Source organism: Manacus candei, unplaced genomic scaffold (genome assembly GCF_025592945.1).
Source record: "Manacus candei isolate 608988 ecotype Guabito, Panama unplaced genomic scaffold, ASM2559294v1 h1tg000015l, whole genome shotgun sequence".
NCBI lineage: Eukaryota > Metazoa > Chordata > Aves > Passeriformes > Pipridae > Manacus > Manacus candei.
The window spans coordinates 5,120,875-5,139,001 of NW_026138063.1; the positions used below are offsets into that span (position 1 = coordinate 5,120,875).

At 41.3% G+C, this 18,127-nt stretch overlaps 1 protein-coding gene across 2 annotated transcripts in view; it reads left to right on the plus strand.

Annotated features, from left to right (window-relative positions):
• FNDC3B (fibronectin type III domain containing 3B) overlaps nucleotides 1-18,127 on the plus strand; it is a 191,757-nt gene that overhangs the window by 106,933 nt on the left and 66,697 nt on the right. For both annotated transcript variants that reach the window (XM_051781696.1, XM_051781697.1), the window contains exon 7: nucleotides 17,636-17,694. In XM_051781696.1, the coding sequence (XP_051637656.1) occupies nucleotides 17,636-17,694 (59 nt within the window). The remainder of the gene's footprint in view (nucleotides 1-17,635; nucleotides 17,695-18,127) is intronic.

Here is an 18,127-nt window from a genome sequence, read left to right on the forward strand (position 1 = left end):
CCTAAGCTGTGTTTGATGCAGAACGCAGCCTGTGGGCAGTGCTACAGTGTGGCAGTGATTGCCTTCCTTAGGGACCAGGCTGTTGGAAGAAAAGTCTTGGAAGCTGCCTTGGTGCTGGAAGCATGGGTAGGAGCTCACTGATGGCAGGAGGTGTCTCTCCCAGCAGTCCCAACCTCTCCTGAGCTGATGCTCTGAGAGGCAATTTGAGTGTCTGCTTTAATCAGGAGAGGAATATGATCTGCACAGTGATGTTTGTGACAGGAAAGTGGAAGATGGGAGTTTCTGTTCTTCAGTCTGCCTCTTCCAGTGCCTAAAGGGGCTCCAAGAGAGCTGGAGAGGAACTTCTGAAAAGGGCCTGGAGTGACAAGGGCAAGGGGAATGGCTTTAAACTCAAAGATGATTAGATATGAGGAAGAAATTCTTCCCTGTGAGGGTAGTGAGGCCCTAGCACACATTGCCCAGAGAAACTGTAGATGCCCCATCCCTGGAAGTGTTCAAGGCCAAGTTGGATGGTGCTCTGAGCAACCCGATCTAGCCCAGGACAGGGCTGTTGGAATTATGTGGTCTTTAAGGTCCCTTCCAAACCAAACCACTCAATGATCCTATGAATAATATTGAAGAAAACGTTCAGTGTACAATGCAAGGACAGCTCTGCTCTTTTCCCTGAAAAGGGATGACATAAATCACAGGACATGAGATACTTAAGTTAACAATGTACTTTTCCATCCAAATCTACACTCATTGCATGTATTATGCCTATGACATTTGAGGAAGTGCTCAAGAAAAATTCTGCCATATATCAATAGCTTATTCCCTCTTGCCAATATTGAGAACCAGGGGTTCCCCCAAAAGCTGATTCAGCACTGTTGGAAGAAGTGGGGTGATAAATCATTAATAGGACTGAATTTAAGTAAATTACTCTGGAGTATTTTTTTTCAGTTGTGGACCCAGCATGTGCTCCGCTCTGTCAGTCTGTGCTCTGAACAACATGATGGTACATTAAAAATACGTTGTTTCTATAATGCACTCTTGTCCTGGGCTAGATCTGTAACATAACATCAGAACCTCTTTTTACTAGGATGTTAACAGTTTCAGATTGGGGATATAAGTGCAGTTCTGATGTTTTCCATTGACAGCATCTTGTCGCTATGTTGGGAGGTGCACTTGTAAATGAAGATTTCTAGTTATGTTGGAATATGCCATATTAAGGCAAAAAAAAGGAAGCTGATGGCTTATAATTGTCTGAAAATATAGTAACTATTCTGTTAGTGGTAAGATGATGGATGGTCTCATGTACAGACAGAAGGCTTGGAGGTATGATGTAGGGACTGATTTAAAATCCATACTCTAGCTTTTCTGCAGAGCTGTTTTAAAAGCTGAATGGGAGAGGAGGGAGCAGGGTTGGGTTTTTTGTGGGTTGGGTTTTTTTTCATTGAAGGAGCCTTGCCATGTAAAAAGAGCTGCAAGCGGAAATCCTGTCCCATTCTTGCTGTCCTTTATGAATTTCAGTCTGAGTCACTTCCTTCTCATGCACTTAGTGGTTCACTTCTTGGTCATGTAGTGATCTGGTAGTTTGAGAAGTCCTGTGTGTGGCTTCAAGTACTGTGGGAACATAAGCAGTTTGGAGCATTCTTACAATGCTTTTACCTATTTCCTAATGAAACATTTTCTTTTTCCTTCAAATGAGATAAAATCTTTTTAATCCTCATTGAAGTTTGAAGAGCCTAGGATAGCCCAAACTAAAACACTTCAAATGGGTAAAAGTGGAAAGCAGGCAATGGATTGTTATGTACATCCTGTGCAGGAGCTGGGTGGGTGCTGGGAGCTGGGTGCCAGAATAAACAGACCCAGCCTGGGCAGGGAGGCGGCTCCGGGGCGGTCGCGTGCGCCTTTATGTGAACGTTCATAGGGGATTTTTTCTGTGGTGATTTCAGAAGATTTGACTCTACAGGGTCAGAGCAGGGGCCCATCGAGCCCAGTGGTCTGTTTTCAGCAGTTGTGTTGATAATGATGCTGAGGGGGAGCCTGCAATCCCAGCTGCATCCTGAACACTGGTCCCTGCTCTGACCATCAACATCCCAACCTGCTGGGCACCACAGAGGATTTAGTCCTGCCTGGCCCTTCGGGTGCCCACTTGTTGACCTATTGTTTGTGAACTTGTGTAACTCAGTTTTGAAAATCAGATTCGCTTTTCAGCTGCCCAAAGTGAGGAACACTGAGTTGGTGTCCACTTTACTGCTCCAAGCAGCTGATTTCTTACATATGGCACTGATGTGCTTTACATATGGAGAAGGGAGGGAAAAATATTAGAAGCAATTAATAGTTCAAGGAGTTTTTAGAGACTATTAATAGATCATAAACTTTTGTAGTACCAATGTCATATGTGTACAACCAGTTTAAAAACTCAGAGTGTTGTCTTCCTGTTGTGAAGGTTTTGTCAATCTGATGTTGTGCACTGGAGCAGCCTCCAGCTACTCCCAAAGGTGAAAACCATGGATTCAAATTCCTACCTGCGTTGCCAGTGGACATTTCTCAGGAGATGTGGCTATAGCTTTGTGTGCTCATTTCTTTGAGGAGAATGCATTGGGAAATATGGAAAATGGGCTTGGCAAGAGAACTTCAACTATGGTGGTTTTAATTTGAAAACATTTTAAAATAAGTATTTAATTTGTCAAAGCAGAAGTTCTGAGGTGAAGAAGTGAATTGGAGGTATGACTAGCCTGGCCTAGCAAGAGCTGGTACCAGCAGGTATCCCTGCACTCTGCAGGCTTCAAGTACATGATGCACAGTGGTGATATATGAAAAACCAGAGCAGAAGCATTCCTGACACAACCCTGTCCTGTTCTCTCTGTCTCTTCTGTATAACATTTAAATATATTTTGGAAAAACATGGGAGTTTTTTCTATTTTTGTTTACTTCTATCAAGTTGGGTTTTTTTAATCTGGAGCTGTGAATTAAAGGGAAATTGAAGGAGCTGTGATTCACTGCAGACAGGAACCAGGCAGAGTTCCTCTACTTACTCATTCTAGATCCTGTCAATTCTTTTCTATTTTGGTCCTGAATCCATTTTGCAAGCTTATTGAGTCATACATGTATCTGTCTTTGTATATCCTATAGATTTAAAAGCTTAAAGTAGTTTCATCACTTTTGGTCCATGTAAGCAAAGAGACTGAGAAGCACTGGCAATACATGGAACTTTTATGTTCTTTTAACCAGGAACTGATGATTTGATAAATGCTAATAGACTTCTGTTAAACCAATATAGAAATGTTCTGCAGACAAAACTGATAAATGTTTTTTCTGCTGCTGTACAAAATACCCCTATGTAAGTGCAGTTTCCCTGGTGTCCCTAAATTTATTTGGTTCTATAAAATGAATTTCTTCAAGATTGTCATCTGAAAAACAACCTGCCAAAACTGACACAGTGATTTTATTAGTAACATGGAAAAAAACACTCTGAAGAGTAGAATACATCTGTCAGGCTAAGTGAATTTTACTATTATACCAAGTAATGCAATGTGAAACATAATATTTAGTGGAAACAGAGACGTGTTGAATCTTGTGAGCATAGATCAGGATCACACATGAAATCTAAATAGTGTTACTGTTCCTACTGCATTTTTTAGTAGTTTTAGCAACTAATACTACTTGGCTGAATTCTTTAGACTTATATCTCATTAGAAATAAATGTTGTGTGTTGTGTGCATGCATTCTGTAATCTTTAATACGTGAGAGGAAATAGGATGCATTAATTAGGGCATAGTCTGAACTTGAGGAACCACTGTTCATTTGTGACACCTGGAATTTCCAGTGTGATATTCTCGTGCCTTGACCTTATCTCCCACATAATGACTGAGCCTTGGTGGTTTTGTTTGTTTCTATTTGGAAATATGCCTGCTTCTTAAACAGTCTTTATCTCTGGTATTTTCTGAAAAATAATAGGCTGTGACATTGTTTATTCAGGCAGTAAACAAAATGGTTATGAGCCTCAGATACTTCTGATGTTAACGTGCTGAGAGCACACCTTTGTGTACCAGAGTGAACTCCATGAACTGGACCACACAGATTCCCACCAAATAATATTTTGCCTGATAGTCACGTAAAGTAACCACTTAAGCAAGCTCTACATAGACTGACTGTATTAGAAACATATTGCAGGGTTCAGGCAGAGTATGTTCCCAAGTTCATGTCAGTCTGTGTGCCTGCAGGAATTTATCCAGATCAGGCTTAATTTGTGACTTTTCTTCAGCAAGAAAAATTGCTAAAATGTTTGTCCAGCATTACTGAAATACACTGTGTTGACGGAGAGAAACAAATCCCTGTTTCCTCTGCTGTCTTGAAGCTTAACTTACATCATGGGGGCTTTGATGGAGAAAGGTAAAAGCTAAATTTCAGAAATTGAGCAGTGGTACTGAAAAGCAAGTCCATGCCCAGTGCTAGTGCACTCCCTGCCTCAGCCATTGCTTTGCCCAGTTCCAAACCTAGCAGTGTTTTGCTTCAAGCTGTCTGTGGGTAGTTCCTGCTAGTGCCTCTTGACCAACTCTTTCCCAGAAGTTGCCTATGTGCAGAATAATTTCCAGGAATTTATAATTCTATGAAATCTTGTCTGCATGTGAAATGTTGTTAGCATGGAGGTATTCTCTTGCTATATCCATACTACAGGAAAAAACCCCAAGTTTATAGGAAACCTGAATACCATGGCAGTCCTACTTACTTTCACACCGTGTGGCTTTGTTCTGGCAGAGCCTGTTTTGTGCTTCATTAGCACTAAGTTCTGCAAGCTAGAGGGGCTGGGGCAGGGAGAGAGGAGATACTCTATTTTTAGGCACTTATCTTGAAAGACTAAAGAACCAGCTTCATAACAGGCACGAGAAGTTGTAGATAAGAGATTCTCTTCGTCAGCTAAGTGGGAGTGTTGCCTCTTAATTTAATTGCACAATATTCTCCCATCTTCACTGTCAGCTGCTTTTAAAGGTGAATATAAATGCTGAAAACTTAGTTTCACCCAGACTTTTTGTACCTGAAAATGCAAACAAAACATCAGAGTCTCTGGGAATACACATGATCCATCATGGTTATAAGGTGCTCTGAGAGCTTGTCTCCTGGGCATCCACAGCTCTGCAGCATGAGTGGGGCAGAATGGGTCACCACAGTTCTGGTTACATTTTTCAGTCTCATCACAGCAGCTCGGACAAAATAAACCTTAGTTGAAGCTCCCCAGTCTTTGTAAGTGTGGTAGCCTGCAAGAAACACAGCTTGAAATCCACCTAGCAACCTGTAGGACATATCTAGTAAAGGAGGGGTGTGTAAATCTGGTTCCAGGGCTCACAATGTTGGTGACTTAAAAACCCTTTTGACAGTGGCCTGAGTTTTATCCCAAGGCTGTTTTTCCAAATGCTGATCAACCCCTGTAGACTCTCATATTTTTCTTCTCGTCTGCTTTCATCCCTCCCTTGCCTCATTTGCCAGCAGGATCTCCTTGGCAGGGGGAGCTGGATAAGCTATCTGCTCCATCATTTATCAGGAAGTCAGTGCTGAATGACGTAAGGCACAGCCTCTTCCCCCAGAGGATCTTTGTATTATCTCAAGAATTTGCAGCTTCTGCTGCAACTGACAGTCAAATCCAGAAGACTGAAATCTGAACTTTCTTCCTAGGAACTTACGTAATTTATAGATACCCAACCAACAGAAAAAAGTCATACTAAGTACATTTTCATCCTGCTTAAATGCTCAGTGGTTAAATCCCTGTGCTGGGGAGAAGAGTTACACCAAGGTCCGAAAGCTTCAGAGCAAGATAAACAGTGTATTCTCACTAGCTAAGAGGAGATAAGGTGGACCACCGACAAAGGAAGGGAACTGTGTTTCCCTTATTTGGCGGTATCTGGGACACTGAGCCAAAAGGGAGAGAGTATTTATAGGGAAGAGGTAGAACATTTCCTCCCTCCAGAGTATAAAAAATAAAACACATTAAAGTCTAATAATTTAATGAACAACCCTTATTTGTACAGTCAGATGTTCCGAACAATGTTGGTCTATATGTCCAGCTGGATTTGCAAAGGTGGTGAAATGAAATTTTATGTCCCGCAGAAGTTAATGTGATTTGTTTACTGAACATTCTTAGGCTGTGCTTCAAACCCCATCAGTTAGTTTTCCTTTTCTGAGGAAGGGTGGAATTGATTTTCAAAGTTTTTGTGACCTTCAGTATATTCGCTTTTAAGGGAAGGAAAAATCTTAATGCAAGGTGATGCTTTGAGTGTTGCACTTAACAGAAGGGATAAACACTGTTCTAAAATGAAGCAGCCATTTCAGTTTTCTCCAGGGTTTTGTTATAAAAAGATTTTGTCCTGAGCTTGGGTTTTTGTTGTTTTTATTTCTTGGTGGGTTTTTTTCCCCCCCTCTAAGGAGCTGTGCTTAGAAGCAGCTGCTTTGATTTACTGTGATTCATGTGACTTGTGCCTGAATTTCATCTCAGCAATGAAATCCAGAATGAGCTGAAATTCCTGGAGCTTTGTTGAATCCTTCCCAGCAAGTGGTAATCAGGTGGATATTTCTGTGAAATATTTTAAATATTTCAAAAGGTTCTTAGTGGTGAAACTGGTTGTGAAAACATCAGAGATTGCATTTTGCCCTTGTCCCACACAGGACTGCTATTTGCCCAGGCAGTACTTCGAGCTCACTGGTAGAAAGCTGGTACAGACATTATAGATCAGGTTTTTTAAACATTCTTGAGTGCACTCCTCACATCTGAGACATGGGACGACACAGTTAACATTACATCAACCTTTCTTACTTTTGCATTCTAGAAATTTAGCCCTCGATCTTTTTTAAATGTGCTGTTTAATATCATTCTGGCTCACATAGTTACGGTTCATCATTCAGACTCGACTGCAAAACATTTTAGGCTGGGATTGCTCAAGTCAGTTGATTGTCATCTGTCATGAGGAAAGAACTAATTTCTCTTCTGCTGTCAATCTGCAGATGTTTGGGTTGATTTAAAGATGGGGGTAGAAGCTCTTTGCCTTCCCCATCTCTGAGCTATGGTGCCTGGGCTGAGTGGAAAGAAAAAAACATGTTCCTTGGTTTCCAGGATTACTGTGATCTCCTCCATCACTCATTGCAATCTCATTTTATCATAGTTTTCATCTGAAAAAATAGGTCAGTAATTTACAATGGTAACAGAGAAGCTGAGCTGGGGTTCATTCAAAAAATAGTGTGTTTCTGCAGCCATTCACTAGGTTAACAATGAAAAATCCCAATGCAGGTTCCCTGAAAAATCTTTGTATTTCTAGCATTATGATTTGGAATTATTATTAAAAAAAAAAACAAAACAGGCTTTTCCTGTGAAATCTAACCTCTTTTGAAGCCATGCAAACAGCGTAAGTAGTGCATAGAAATAAAACTTCAGCTTTAATGTAAATGTTAAGACAAAATCAAGAACAGTGAAAAGATGACACATTTTCTAGCGTTATCCTGTTTTAGGGAAAGCTTTCCCTGATTACTTTCTCATAAAGGATGAATGGTTTGCTTAGCTGTGACTCTGTTCTTGAGAGTGAAATAGTGGTTATTGCTAAAACGCAGAATCCAAAAGTGCTTTTCGTTGCCCATCATGAAATATAAAGGACACATTTCTTTGATTCAAGTGAGGGCTGAGGAGTTGGAACTGAGGGCAAAATTTGGCTTGTGGGTATTTTCTTTAAAGTTTCTTAGATTATCTGGGCAGTGCTGTGCCTCTGCCTTGGGAAGTGCTCTGCTGCCTTTGTATTGTTGCAGCAGACTTGGTGGCTTTACGAGGTTCACTGGCAAGGAGTTTGTTAATTTTGGCTGAAGTGCTCTGTTTAATCCCCACCAAGTTTGGAGCTCCTATGGAGTCTGTTTTGGCTGTGCTGCCTGCTTGTTTTTCTGTGCAAATATGCAGTTATGCAGGTTATTTTGCTGGTTTTGTGCTTGATCAGGAAAATGCCTTTATTGTGTGTAACAGCCAGATTAGCAAAGGGTTTTATGGCCGGAATTGCCTATGGTCACATTTTTGAAGGTCAAGAAGAAGTAAGTTTTTGGGTTTTTTGTGGGTTAAATGCTGATGCCATTGTCCCCCTGCACTGGAGGTAGTATTTCAGAGAAAAATATTTCCTCACTGGCATGGGGCAGCAGTCACAGGATTTAAAAGCCCAGATTGGTGGCACTGGAGACTTGTCAGCTTGTGTTCCTTAGGGATTGTGCTTTCTACCTCAGTTCTTGGAGGGTGCTGGAATCACCTCTGCCCCGGCAGCACTTGGCTGTGGCTGTCCAAGTGGGGACACCGAAGAGTGACAGAGACAAAACCATGCCTGTGGTGGGACACAGTGGAGCTGTCAATGACCAAATTGGGAAGAGAAAACTAATTTTTGGTGCTGTCAAACTTGTGCTTTTTGTCAGTGTAAGGATGAGTTGGGAGGCTCCTTTCACTGTCTGTGTTGGTGGTGCTCAGGTTCTTGCTTGCCTGGCTGCCGGGAACCTTTCTTTCTGGGAGGAAATCTCCTCCCCTCTGTAAGTGCCAGATGATGTCATTTCACAGCTGGTGTCAGATGGCATTTTGAGCCGCTGTGTTACATTTTAAGAAATGTCGGTATCTAACCCTAACCCTCCTCCTGCCTTGGGCTGGGGAAACTTGTGGAGTTTTTATGGTCACATCACCTAGGGCAGCCTGGGCTGAAGGTAACAGCAAGGTGGTGAATTTGCAGAAGTTACTTGTCCTTCTGAATGACCCCTGGGTCCATCAGCCTGGAGGGCAACCCTTGAGTGCTAACAAAGGCCAGACAGGCAGATGGTCTTAGGGAATGAGGAGAACTGAGGGGGACAAAGCAGCACAGAAAAAAATGGAAGGAATTAAGGGTAAGGCAAGCCTTTCATCCCAACTATTGTACAAAATTGTGAGGGGTGTGAAGAACTTGATTGTATCCAGAAGATTAGCATTTGTTGGCAAAGTTGGTAGTGGGATTGAAACGCCAACCTTCTACCTGGGAAGTGGGAGTCAGGAGCTCCAGGAAAATATTAGGGGGGGCTTTCAGTCTCCTTGTCAAATAAAAGAACTCCATCTTGTTAGAAATTAAAGATACTAATGACAACTGCAGGTGAACAGACCACTTACAAACTGCTGAAAGATAGGTAGAAAAATGTTTTGCAAAGATGTATCACATGTATGTAGCTCCTATAAATCCAGCCAAATCAGAAAAGACAGAAAGTCAAGGAAGGAGAGAGATAATGTTTTTTTAAAAACAAAGAGAGAGAAGTAATGTCACTTACATTCTAACAGTTCTTTCAGCAGTCCTTGGGCACCTTTCTGTGCCTTAAGCAAGGTATGGGAAGGGACAATTGATTAAATTAATTGCTTAATTAGAACAGATTAATTATGTCTCTTTTGATTATTTTTTTTAATAACCATTTACTTTGGTCTCATAGTTTCACACTTGATGAACTGCAGTGGGTTATGGGGTAGTGATGTCTAATGCTCATTTAGAAGAGACAAGACAAGAGAAGAAAAACTTATTTTCAAAATCTGTGTGTGTGATCTGACCGGTGGCACATTGAGCTGCTGCTCTTTCTGGTGCCCATCCAGCATGGAACCTGCAGAGCAGTGCTGGGAGTCCCTCCTGGGCCCAGCTGTGAACCCGCTCCATTGCAGGGATGAGAGGGGCAAGCTGGAGAGGCTCAAGATTTTTAGCCACAAGGACTGAACCATATTCACAGCTGTCACATACCAGGAGGGTTTGTTGGAATGAGGAGGCGTTACCACGTAGAGTATCTTCACCTGATGTGTACATGTGGATGCTGCCTGCCTGCTCAAACAGGAGCTTTGCTGATGCCAGCACAGCCTAGAAGAGCACTCTGAAATTGCAGCCTGTAGCACAGAAATTATACTTGTAAAAACCAGCAGAATTTTAAACATGTCTTCTGTATGAATCAGCTGTGCTGTTGTGTACTTGACCAAAAGATAGAGGGATGGCCACTACCTCGTTTATCTGCTAAGCTTTTACTGTCTTCTCAACCCCACGTGGTGTGTGAGCTGCTGTAACGTGATAGCAAAAGGGAAGCTGCCGAAAATAAAAAGGAAAAATATTTTGACACAGAAAATAAGCTAAAGCAAGTCAAAAGTATGAAAAGAGAGTGCTCCAAGAGGAGGTCCTATGTGTAAGTGGTTTGTTGTTCCAGCAGATTCAGCTTGGGCTTCCTCTGTTTCTGTGGGTTATGTCATTGTTTAATTTGGTGTTCCTTCAAACCCAGCCAGCTGCAGCCATGCACAGTGCACTGCCCCTGTTATCATCCTTGGGAGATGTACAAAGCACTTGCTTAAGATGTAAAATGTATGTGATGGAGATGGGGGGGTTGCTGTATTTTACTAAGAAAGGCCTTTTCTGCCTTCTAATGGACCAACTGCGTGTTCACAGTAGGAATTCGCTCAGATCTTCAGCCAGTCAAGTAGGAGTTGTTATTGCTGTCTTCCAGCAGTAGCAGCAAAGAAGCAGAGAAAAACAAACCCAACATGTCACTTAGTCTCCGTTTGTCCCTTGCATCCAGCATTTTGTTTCCTTTGTAGGTTACTGCTGATGTTATTTTCCTTCCACTATCCCAACGAAAAACATATATCCAAACAATAACAGGGAGCAGGGAGGATTGGAAATGCTGACATTTATTTTTAAAACACTTTTTAGCCCAGATGACTTCATTACTTATGTCTGAATGCTTCTACATATGATCCTTATCCATTCAATAGCAGGTGTCTGGTTAGAGAAGGATGAATTGTGAATTTGCACTCCAGGTATTTTGGAGTATCCTGTCCCATGGAAAATAGGATACTGAAGCAGTCAAGGTGAAACTAGCAGGTTAATAGATATGGACAATGGTCAGGACATCTCTGAAACATGGGATTAAATTCATGCCTAAATCACAGTGGTGTTGAGACAAGCACCAATTATCCTTTGCCTTATTGTCCCAGTGAATTAGGAGAGCTAGAGATTTTTTTTTTCTTATTATTTTAGATCTGAAAATGTAATTTTCTGGAGTTTATACAGGGGTTTTCTGTTAACAGATTTTCTGTTGTCTTTCAGTTATTTAGGGAGTGGCTTGAATTTTTTTTTTTGTTGTCTGTGTATGGTTTGGTCTCTAAGGACAAACAGTGAGTTATGAGCTCATGGACATCAGTTAAGGCATTTCAGCAGGAGAATTGAGTTGGCAACAGTGAGAAGGCTCTTAGAAATGGAAAACCTATCTGATATGCTCATACACAGCAATTTTAAAAAATTTAGAATGTGTTTCAACAATTGTATCTAAAGTTGGATAACATCAATCTCCTTACCTTGGTCATGGGAGCTGCAGTCGTGTTTTATCATTGGTGTTTTTATTAGCTTTCATGTAATTAACAAAAATTTGAAATATTTTACATTTAGAAATCTAATCCAGGCATTTGTAGGCTTAATTAATAATCTTCCTTGGTGTATTATATTTCAGCATGATGTAATTGACTGTTTTGAATATAAATATTTTTTTAACAAGTTTTTTATTCTAAAGGGCTCCCCATTTTTCCCAATGTGGAAGAGTTGTGTAAAGTACTGTGTGTTCCATGTGACACTGGGCTTGCTCTTCCCAGTGTTACATCTGTCAGCCAGCACGTAGCCTGGCAGTTTATCCATGACCCTGCCCTGCCCTGGGCTGCCTTCCTGACAAACTGGAAAGCTGCATCAAACTGGATTAGGCAGGAATTCGTCCTAGGTCTAATTTTATTCAATATTTTCATTAAGGACTTGAAGGATGGAATAAGGATTGGTGCTTATTAAATTATAGTCCATATCAGGTTCTGATAGGGCTGAGAGTGCTTGGTGGGTTAAGGGGGGAAGGAAGGAGGACAAAATAGGAGGAGAGCTCAAATGGCCTTGAAAGAAGTTTGATGAAGGCAAGAGTAAAGTGTTGCATTTGAACCAATCCTTCTCAAACATGCCTTTTTTTTTGTAGCTGTGTGGTAGTTCTGCACAGTAGTTCTGGGAGATGTAGTAAAGCACAAACCCCAAGAGTCAAGTTACTCTATGGACAAAGAGAAGAGGAAACCTCCAAGCAAGCTCTGTAAATTGGGATGTTATTCCTTAGTTGGTGCTGCCAGGGCCTTGGCTGGCACATGGTGGTCAGGGCTGCTACCATGTCTTCAGAAGGATGGAGGCCAATTTAAAAAACATGCCAGAGGACAGCAGTAGTTGGGATCTGGTAAATACAGGTTTGAAAGAAATGAGCTTGCTTCGTTTAGAGGCAGAAATGCCTTTAAGTATGTGAAAGGTGGTGATGAACCTGCCTGTGGTGGGTGTGCAGGGAAGGGAGGAGTAAGTTTAAAGTGCAGCAGGGAAAGTTGAGGAGATAATCTTCCCAGTGATGAGGAGAGTTAGATGCTGTGGTAACTTACCTAGCTGGGGAAGTTTGGAGATCCACAATCATGGACCAGGAGGTTATTTATTTAATTTTCAATTATTTTTAAAAAATGGGCTAGGCAGCCATCTCAGAGGAATTGGTTTGATATAGATTGATCATATTTCAGTGTAGGAGGATGGATTGGGTGGCTGTGTCACATCCCCTCTGGTCCTGCTTTCTGTGACTCAACTACAGAGTGACATCTGCAGTTTTAGGTTTGTTCTTGTACAAGGAGTTTATTAGTTTATATTTCTGCAGTTCCCTGAAGTGAAAAGGTCTGTATGTGTTCTTGGTGTCTTAAGCTTTGACATTGGCAGGCAGTTCACGAAGGAGCTGGGCTGTGTTTGAAGAGTTCATTTTCTTGGGGGCTGTAGGTTGTGCTGTACGTGACTGATAAAAGATCTTTCCCAGCATTAAAGCCGGTCACAGCCCCAATAAATCTGGAACAAATTCTGAGAAAGCATGTCGTGTTATGACTGGCATATCTGTGAGCTCTGCTTGAGAATTAGACTCAAAGTTTGCAAAGTGCTAGTGCTGATGTCATTCCTTTGGAATGGAAAGGCTGTTGAAACAGTAAATAATTTCTGTGGCCAGAAGCTAAGTCTTTAGCTGGACCTTTTCCTCTCTTTGAAGGAAAGAATGCAGAACAAACCTAAAATTTGTATTTGCAATGGGAAAATCCTAATTAGTTTAGTGCTTTTAGCTATTTCAAACCATTTACACACACAGCTGCTGTTCATGCAAACATGTAAACTATTGATGGAAACTTCAAACTTACCTTGAAATGACATATTTTTTTTCCCTGTTTTTTAAATCTGTGCTTGATGTTCAAAGTATGGTTGGAAAGGTCTAAAAATTATATTTGTACTGTACGTGCAGAAAGGAACATAGACACAGGCTAACAGAAGCATATAATAAAAAGCTTTAGTTCAGCAAGACTTAACATTGAAACCCTGTTAGCATCAAACAGCTGCTGGGAAAGTGTTTAATTTTTAGGGACATTTACTCCTGATTGTGTCTGTAGAGTTTTGTTTATGATTCAAAACTCTGAGGAAAAGGAGAGATGACCAAAATACAAGCTTAGACATGGTCCAGGTCTTTCAGCTGGCTTCTCTGCTTTGAAAGGCTAGTCTGAAACATTGGATCCAAATGACCCACAGCCTGGGAATTAGAACCTAACACTGTAGCTTGGGACTGCTAAAGTATCTCCTAGAACTGAGATCTACGGAGTAACTTGGATTTCATACTGTCCCTCAGAGGACCCCACTGAGCATTCACAAGGAATTCATCCCCACCCCCAGCTTCCTCCTAGGAGGAAGAGTTTTGCCATGACAGATGTGGGGAACAGATGTTGAGAGGAAAAGTTATAATGGGACAATGACCTGAAGTGTTAGTCGGACTCTTCCTTGACGTGACTGAGCTTCTGTTCCTGATGGCAGTGGGGGAAAGCAGCACATGTCTGCTGCCTGTCTCTGCAAGCCCCAGCATTTGGGGAGGTTGACATACAGAGTTTTTATGTCTTTGTGTCAGATACTCAGGGCTCAGACAGCTGAGAGAGAGGAAGGAACAAAGATTGAAGAGCAAATTGACTGTCTGTTCTTCAGGGACAGTTAGTACTAGGTAGGTGAATCATCTCAGCCACCCACCATCTTTCCCAAGCAGTTGTAGGTAATTTTTCTGAATCTTAATCTCCTGTTTTACATCAAGGCTTCCTCTTTCCTTGCTGTTGTTCTTCCCAACCTTTCCACCACTGCATCTGTGATGTCTGGGAGATGCTCCTTCTCCTCATCCCTGAATGGAGCTAATCTAGTAGTATAGTCCACAGTGGCTGCTGAGTGACAATAACAGAGCCAGGAGAAAAGGTCTTCCACCAACCCTATATTATCAGCATAGGGCATATAAAATGGATTTTTTTCTTCTCTGTCATCTCTTTCAGCAGGATTTCTGCTCTTTGTTGGCTTAGAAGAAAGATGTTGAGCTTGATACTTAATGTGTTTTGAGAGAGGTTGGCAGGTCAGAGCAACTTCCCTACTGAGGGAGGGATTTGGGACAGGTCTCATTCTCCTTAGCTTAGTCTAGCTCAGGAGACTAAGTAATTATGTTTATGACTGAAAGAAGATCAGCCATCCATGGAAGCCTGGGATTTTTTTACAGCTCTTGAAATGGGAAACTAAGTATTTTAAATACTGTAAATACTGTAATACTTGATGACCTCTCCTGAGGTCCCCTTTCAACCTGAGCTGTTCTCTGCTGCTATTACAGACATCACTTCTGTATATTTATTGGTTTTTGCCTTTAATGTTACATTACCTGTTATTCACTGCTGGTTTTTGTTTGAATTCAATGCAGGGCTCCAAGGCACACACTCTCCATCTGATGCAGTGATTTCAAAGCTTGTGATGAACGGGCCCTTCTCACTGCGAGCTTTTCTTTCTCTGCATTTGTTCTTGTAAAGTGATTCATGGCCTTGGCAAATCAGTGACATGGATGCATCAGCTCTGTAGCTCTGTGTATGAAGTGGTTGGGGGCTGTGTGTGGGATCACTGTCACCTGCCCAGTCTCAGGTGTGACCACTCCGGAGGTTTAGCATGGGGGATACCTGGCATAATTGGTCACCATATGTGCATCATCTGATATTTCTTATTCTTTAGAAAATGTGATGCAATACACATTCATATATGTATTATTCATCAACTTTAAATTCGGGTCTTTGTTTTTGTTTTTGTGTTTTTTTTTTTTTTTTGGTTTTTTTTTGGTTGGTTGGTTGGTTTTTTTGGGGTTGGTTGGTTGGTTTGGTTTTTTGGTTTTTTGTTTGTTTGTTTTTGCACTTACTGTCACCTTAAGTCTGTGCAAGTCCCTCTCTCTTGAAAGTCTTTGAAGATTTCTCTTTTTCCAGCTCCAGCTTACCTTTATAAACTATTGTGACATAAATGTCCATACTGACCACATAAATGTCCACAGTAACCCAAGACTTCAACGTATCTGGTATCCAGAGACATCTTCTTGTGAACAAGCTACGTGTTTTTAATATAAAAAACTCCCTGAGTAGGACTGTTCTTTGAGAAGTCCTTTAATTATTATTTCTTTGCTGGGCATACCCAACTCTGTTAGGTCTTAGAGTTAGTTCCTGTACCTTGAGCAGTTTGAACTCTCAGCCCTGACCCTGCAAGTGTTGGAGGGCTTGGTTACTGTGCAAGGCTATTGATTTTCACAGGAGAGGGAAGTGAGATTTCTTTGGGCTTCAGGATTTGTTTTCCTCTCCTGCTCAGTGTGACAGAGATAGCATCCTTGCTAGAAAGCAGAGAGAGGAAAGAAAATTCACTCCACATGTTTGGGATTTAAGGTTGAGAGTGATTCACGCTCAGCTTCTGGGGGTTGTAATTAGGGGTGACATAATAACCATAAACTTTCAATAAAATAGTAGCAGCATTTTTGTTACACTCTGTAGCTGCAGAAGCTGCTTCTGATTAGCATCCCTTCAAGATAAGCCTGCAGGATCTCCACTCTTTCCAGATCTGTGTCCAGGCTTTTGTGTCCTACTTCTTTACCGATGTTGAAAGAACCCTGAATTCAGAAACACCCCAAACTTCAACATTTTCACTTGGATCAGTATCTCAGCCTTAGTCCTTTTAGTCCATCTGTGTAGTTTTAAAGTCAGTATTATCTTATGCTCTCTCAATCCTGCCAGTTTATACTCTTTATAATACACTCTAGGGTTATCTACTATGGAAAAAAACAATCTTGCTATCCTCCACTCCTCCTGAAATATTACTACTCCTTTCTTTTCCAAGTGGCTGAGACTAAAAGGAATCCAGGAATGTGTGCAGCAGGAGATCTGTCATTCCCACTCCACACCAAGGTGCATTCTTGTAGAGAGAGATGGGCATTTACACTGGAATTCAGCCATCAGCATTCAGCCAATTCCGTTTTTTGGCAGTCGAGCACTTAATGGAATTTTTAAAAAGAAGATCTACATTTTAAAGCAGGTCACAGACAAAAATAAAGACACATTCTTGGGCTACGAGAAGTAGGTCAGGTTTTGGAGGAATCATTAGTGAAAGCTGTTGATCTGATCTTACCTGTTTATTGATATTTTTTGCTTCTTATGCCAAATATGTCTGGCTCATTTTGCTTTAGGTGAGTTGTATTCTCCTGCTTTGGTGAGCAAACTTTTTACATTAACATTTTAAAAAATAAAAAGAAAAAAAACCACAGGAAAAATATGTTCCTAGTTTTCCATTAGAGAATACTGTAGTGGAAAGTGAGGCCTCTCGTGCTGCCGTCCAAAAGGAATAAAGCTGCTTTGTGTCACCTCATTACTCTAAACTGATGCTTTACCTCAAGATTGTTTTGGGGGGGAGGGTGGGGGAAAGGCTGATTCTGCTGCTCAGATGATGCCTCTGCAGCACCTTCTGCACAATTAATCCCTCTAATTTAGGGGAAGCATTTCACAGCCTGTTGGTGATAACACTGTGTAACCCCTGCAAGAGCCACTGTAGCAGTGAGGAGAGATTACTGCTGGTCAGGGAGGATGGATTACTGCTGGTCAGGCATTGGAATTTGCCTGACATTGCTTATTGTCTCCACAGTTGGAAGGTGGCTGTTAAAGAGCTTTAAGCTTTACATGGTTTAAGGACAGGTAATTTAGGGTGGGTGCTGGGGCTTAGGGCAGGCACCCTCTGTGGCTCATCTGGGCTTCTTGCACACAGGGCAAGGATGCTCATCCTCCAGTGCCCTGGAGAGCAGGTGGATAGCCCAGCTCTGCAGCTGTTGGGTTGAGGGTGGTCTTGGTTATCAAACCAGGATTAGGTTCCGTGGTAATTGAGCTGTAGAAACTCCTGGGCTTCTTCTGCAGCTGAGCTTTGGAAACAGGATGGTTTTACTCTGTGAAAGCAAATCCCAATTGATAACATTGTTTGTGGAGGACACATCTACAAGTAGTCCCAGCTTTCTGAATATTTGTAATTACTGGAATTTTTTTTCCCTTCTTTTTTTCTTACAATGTTTTGTAATATTAATCCATATAACTGCATACCTTGAATTCACAAGAGCAAAACAACTGATGCTCATGTGCAGGTAATGTCTGTCTCTCTCATTCCCCTGTTTACAAATTCCAGAAGAATTACTGACATAACTTGACATTTTTGTTTAATTTTGGTAATTTATTTTTCTTCCTATTTTGGTAATTTCCACATTCTCTATTTTACAGAATTTGATTCAGAAACAAAAAGAGTTCAAGACATTCTTTCTGGAATGGAGAAACCACAGGTATGTGATCCCAAATTGCCACACACATCTATAATAGCAACTTTGATACTTAGATTGTGTCACAACACACTAGTGATTTCACAGAGGAGCACCTCTGAATTTTTTCCTTAATAGGTTGTTGCCACTGTATATCTATATATATAGGTATCTATATATCTATCTAACTCATTTTGCTGTGATATAAATCTAAAGGATCTTTTGGGCTATTTGGGGGCTCTACCTACTGCAGGAATTGTACCAGTTACCTCTTTCCAGAGGACAACTCCCAGTATTGATACTGTGGTGGGGAACTCTGTGCACTGGGGTGAGTGGCATAGCTCTTACCCCCTGTCCCCTGGGTTTAATTTTATTTGTCATGAGCAATATATGTCTTTAGTCATGATTAAATTAAGCTAATTCTATTATTCAATGGCAAATTACTATAGTCTGTGTT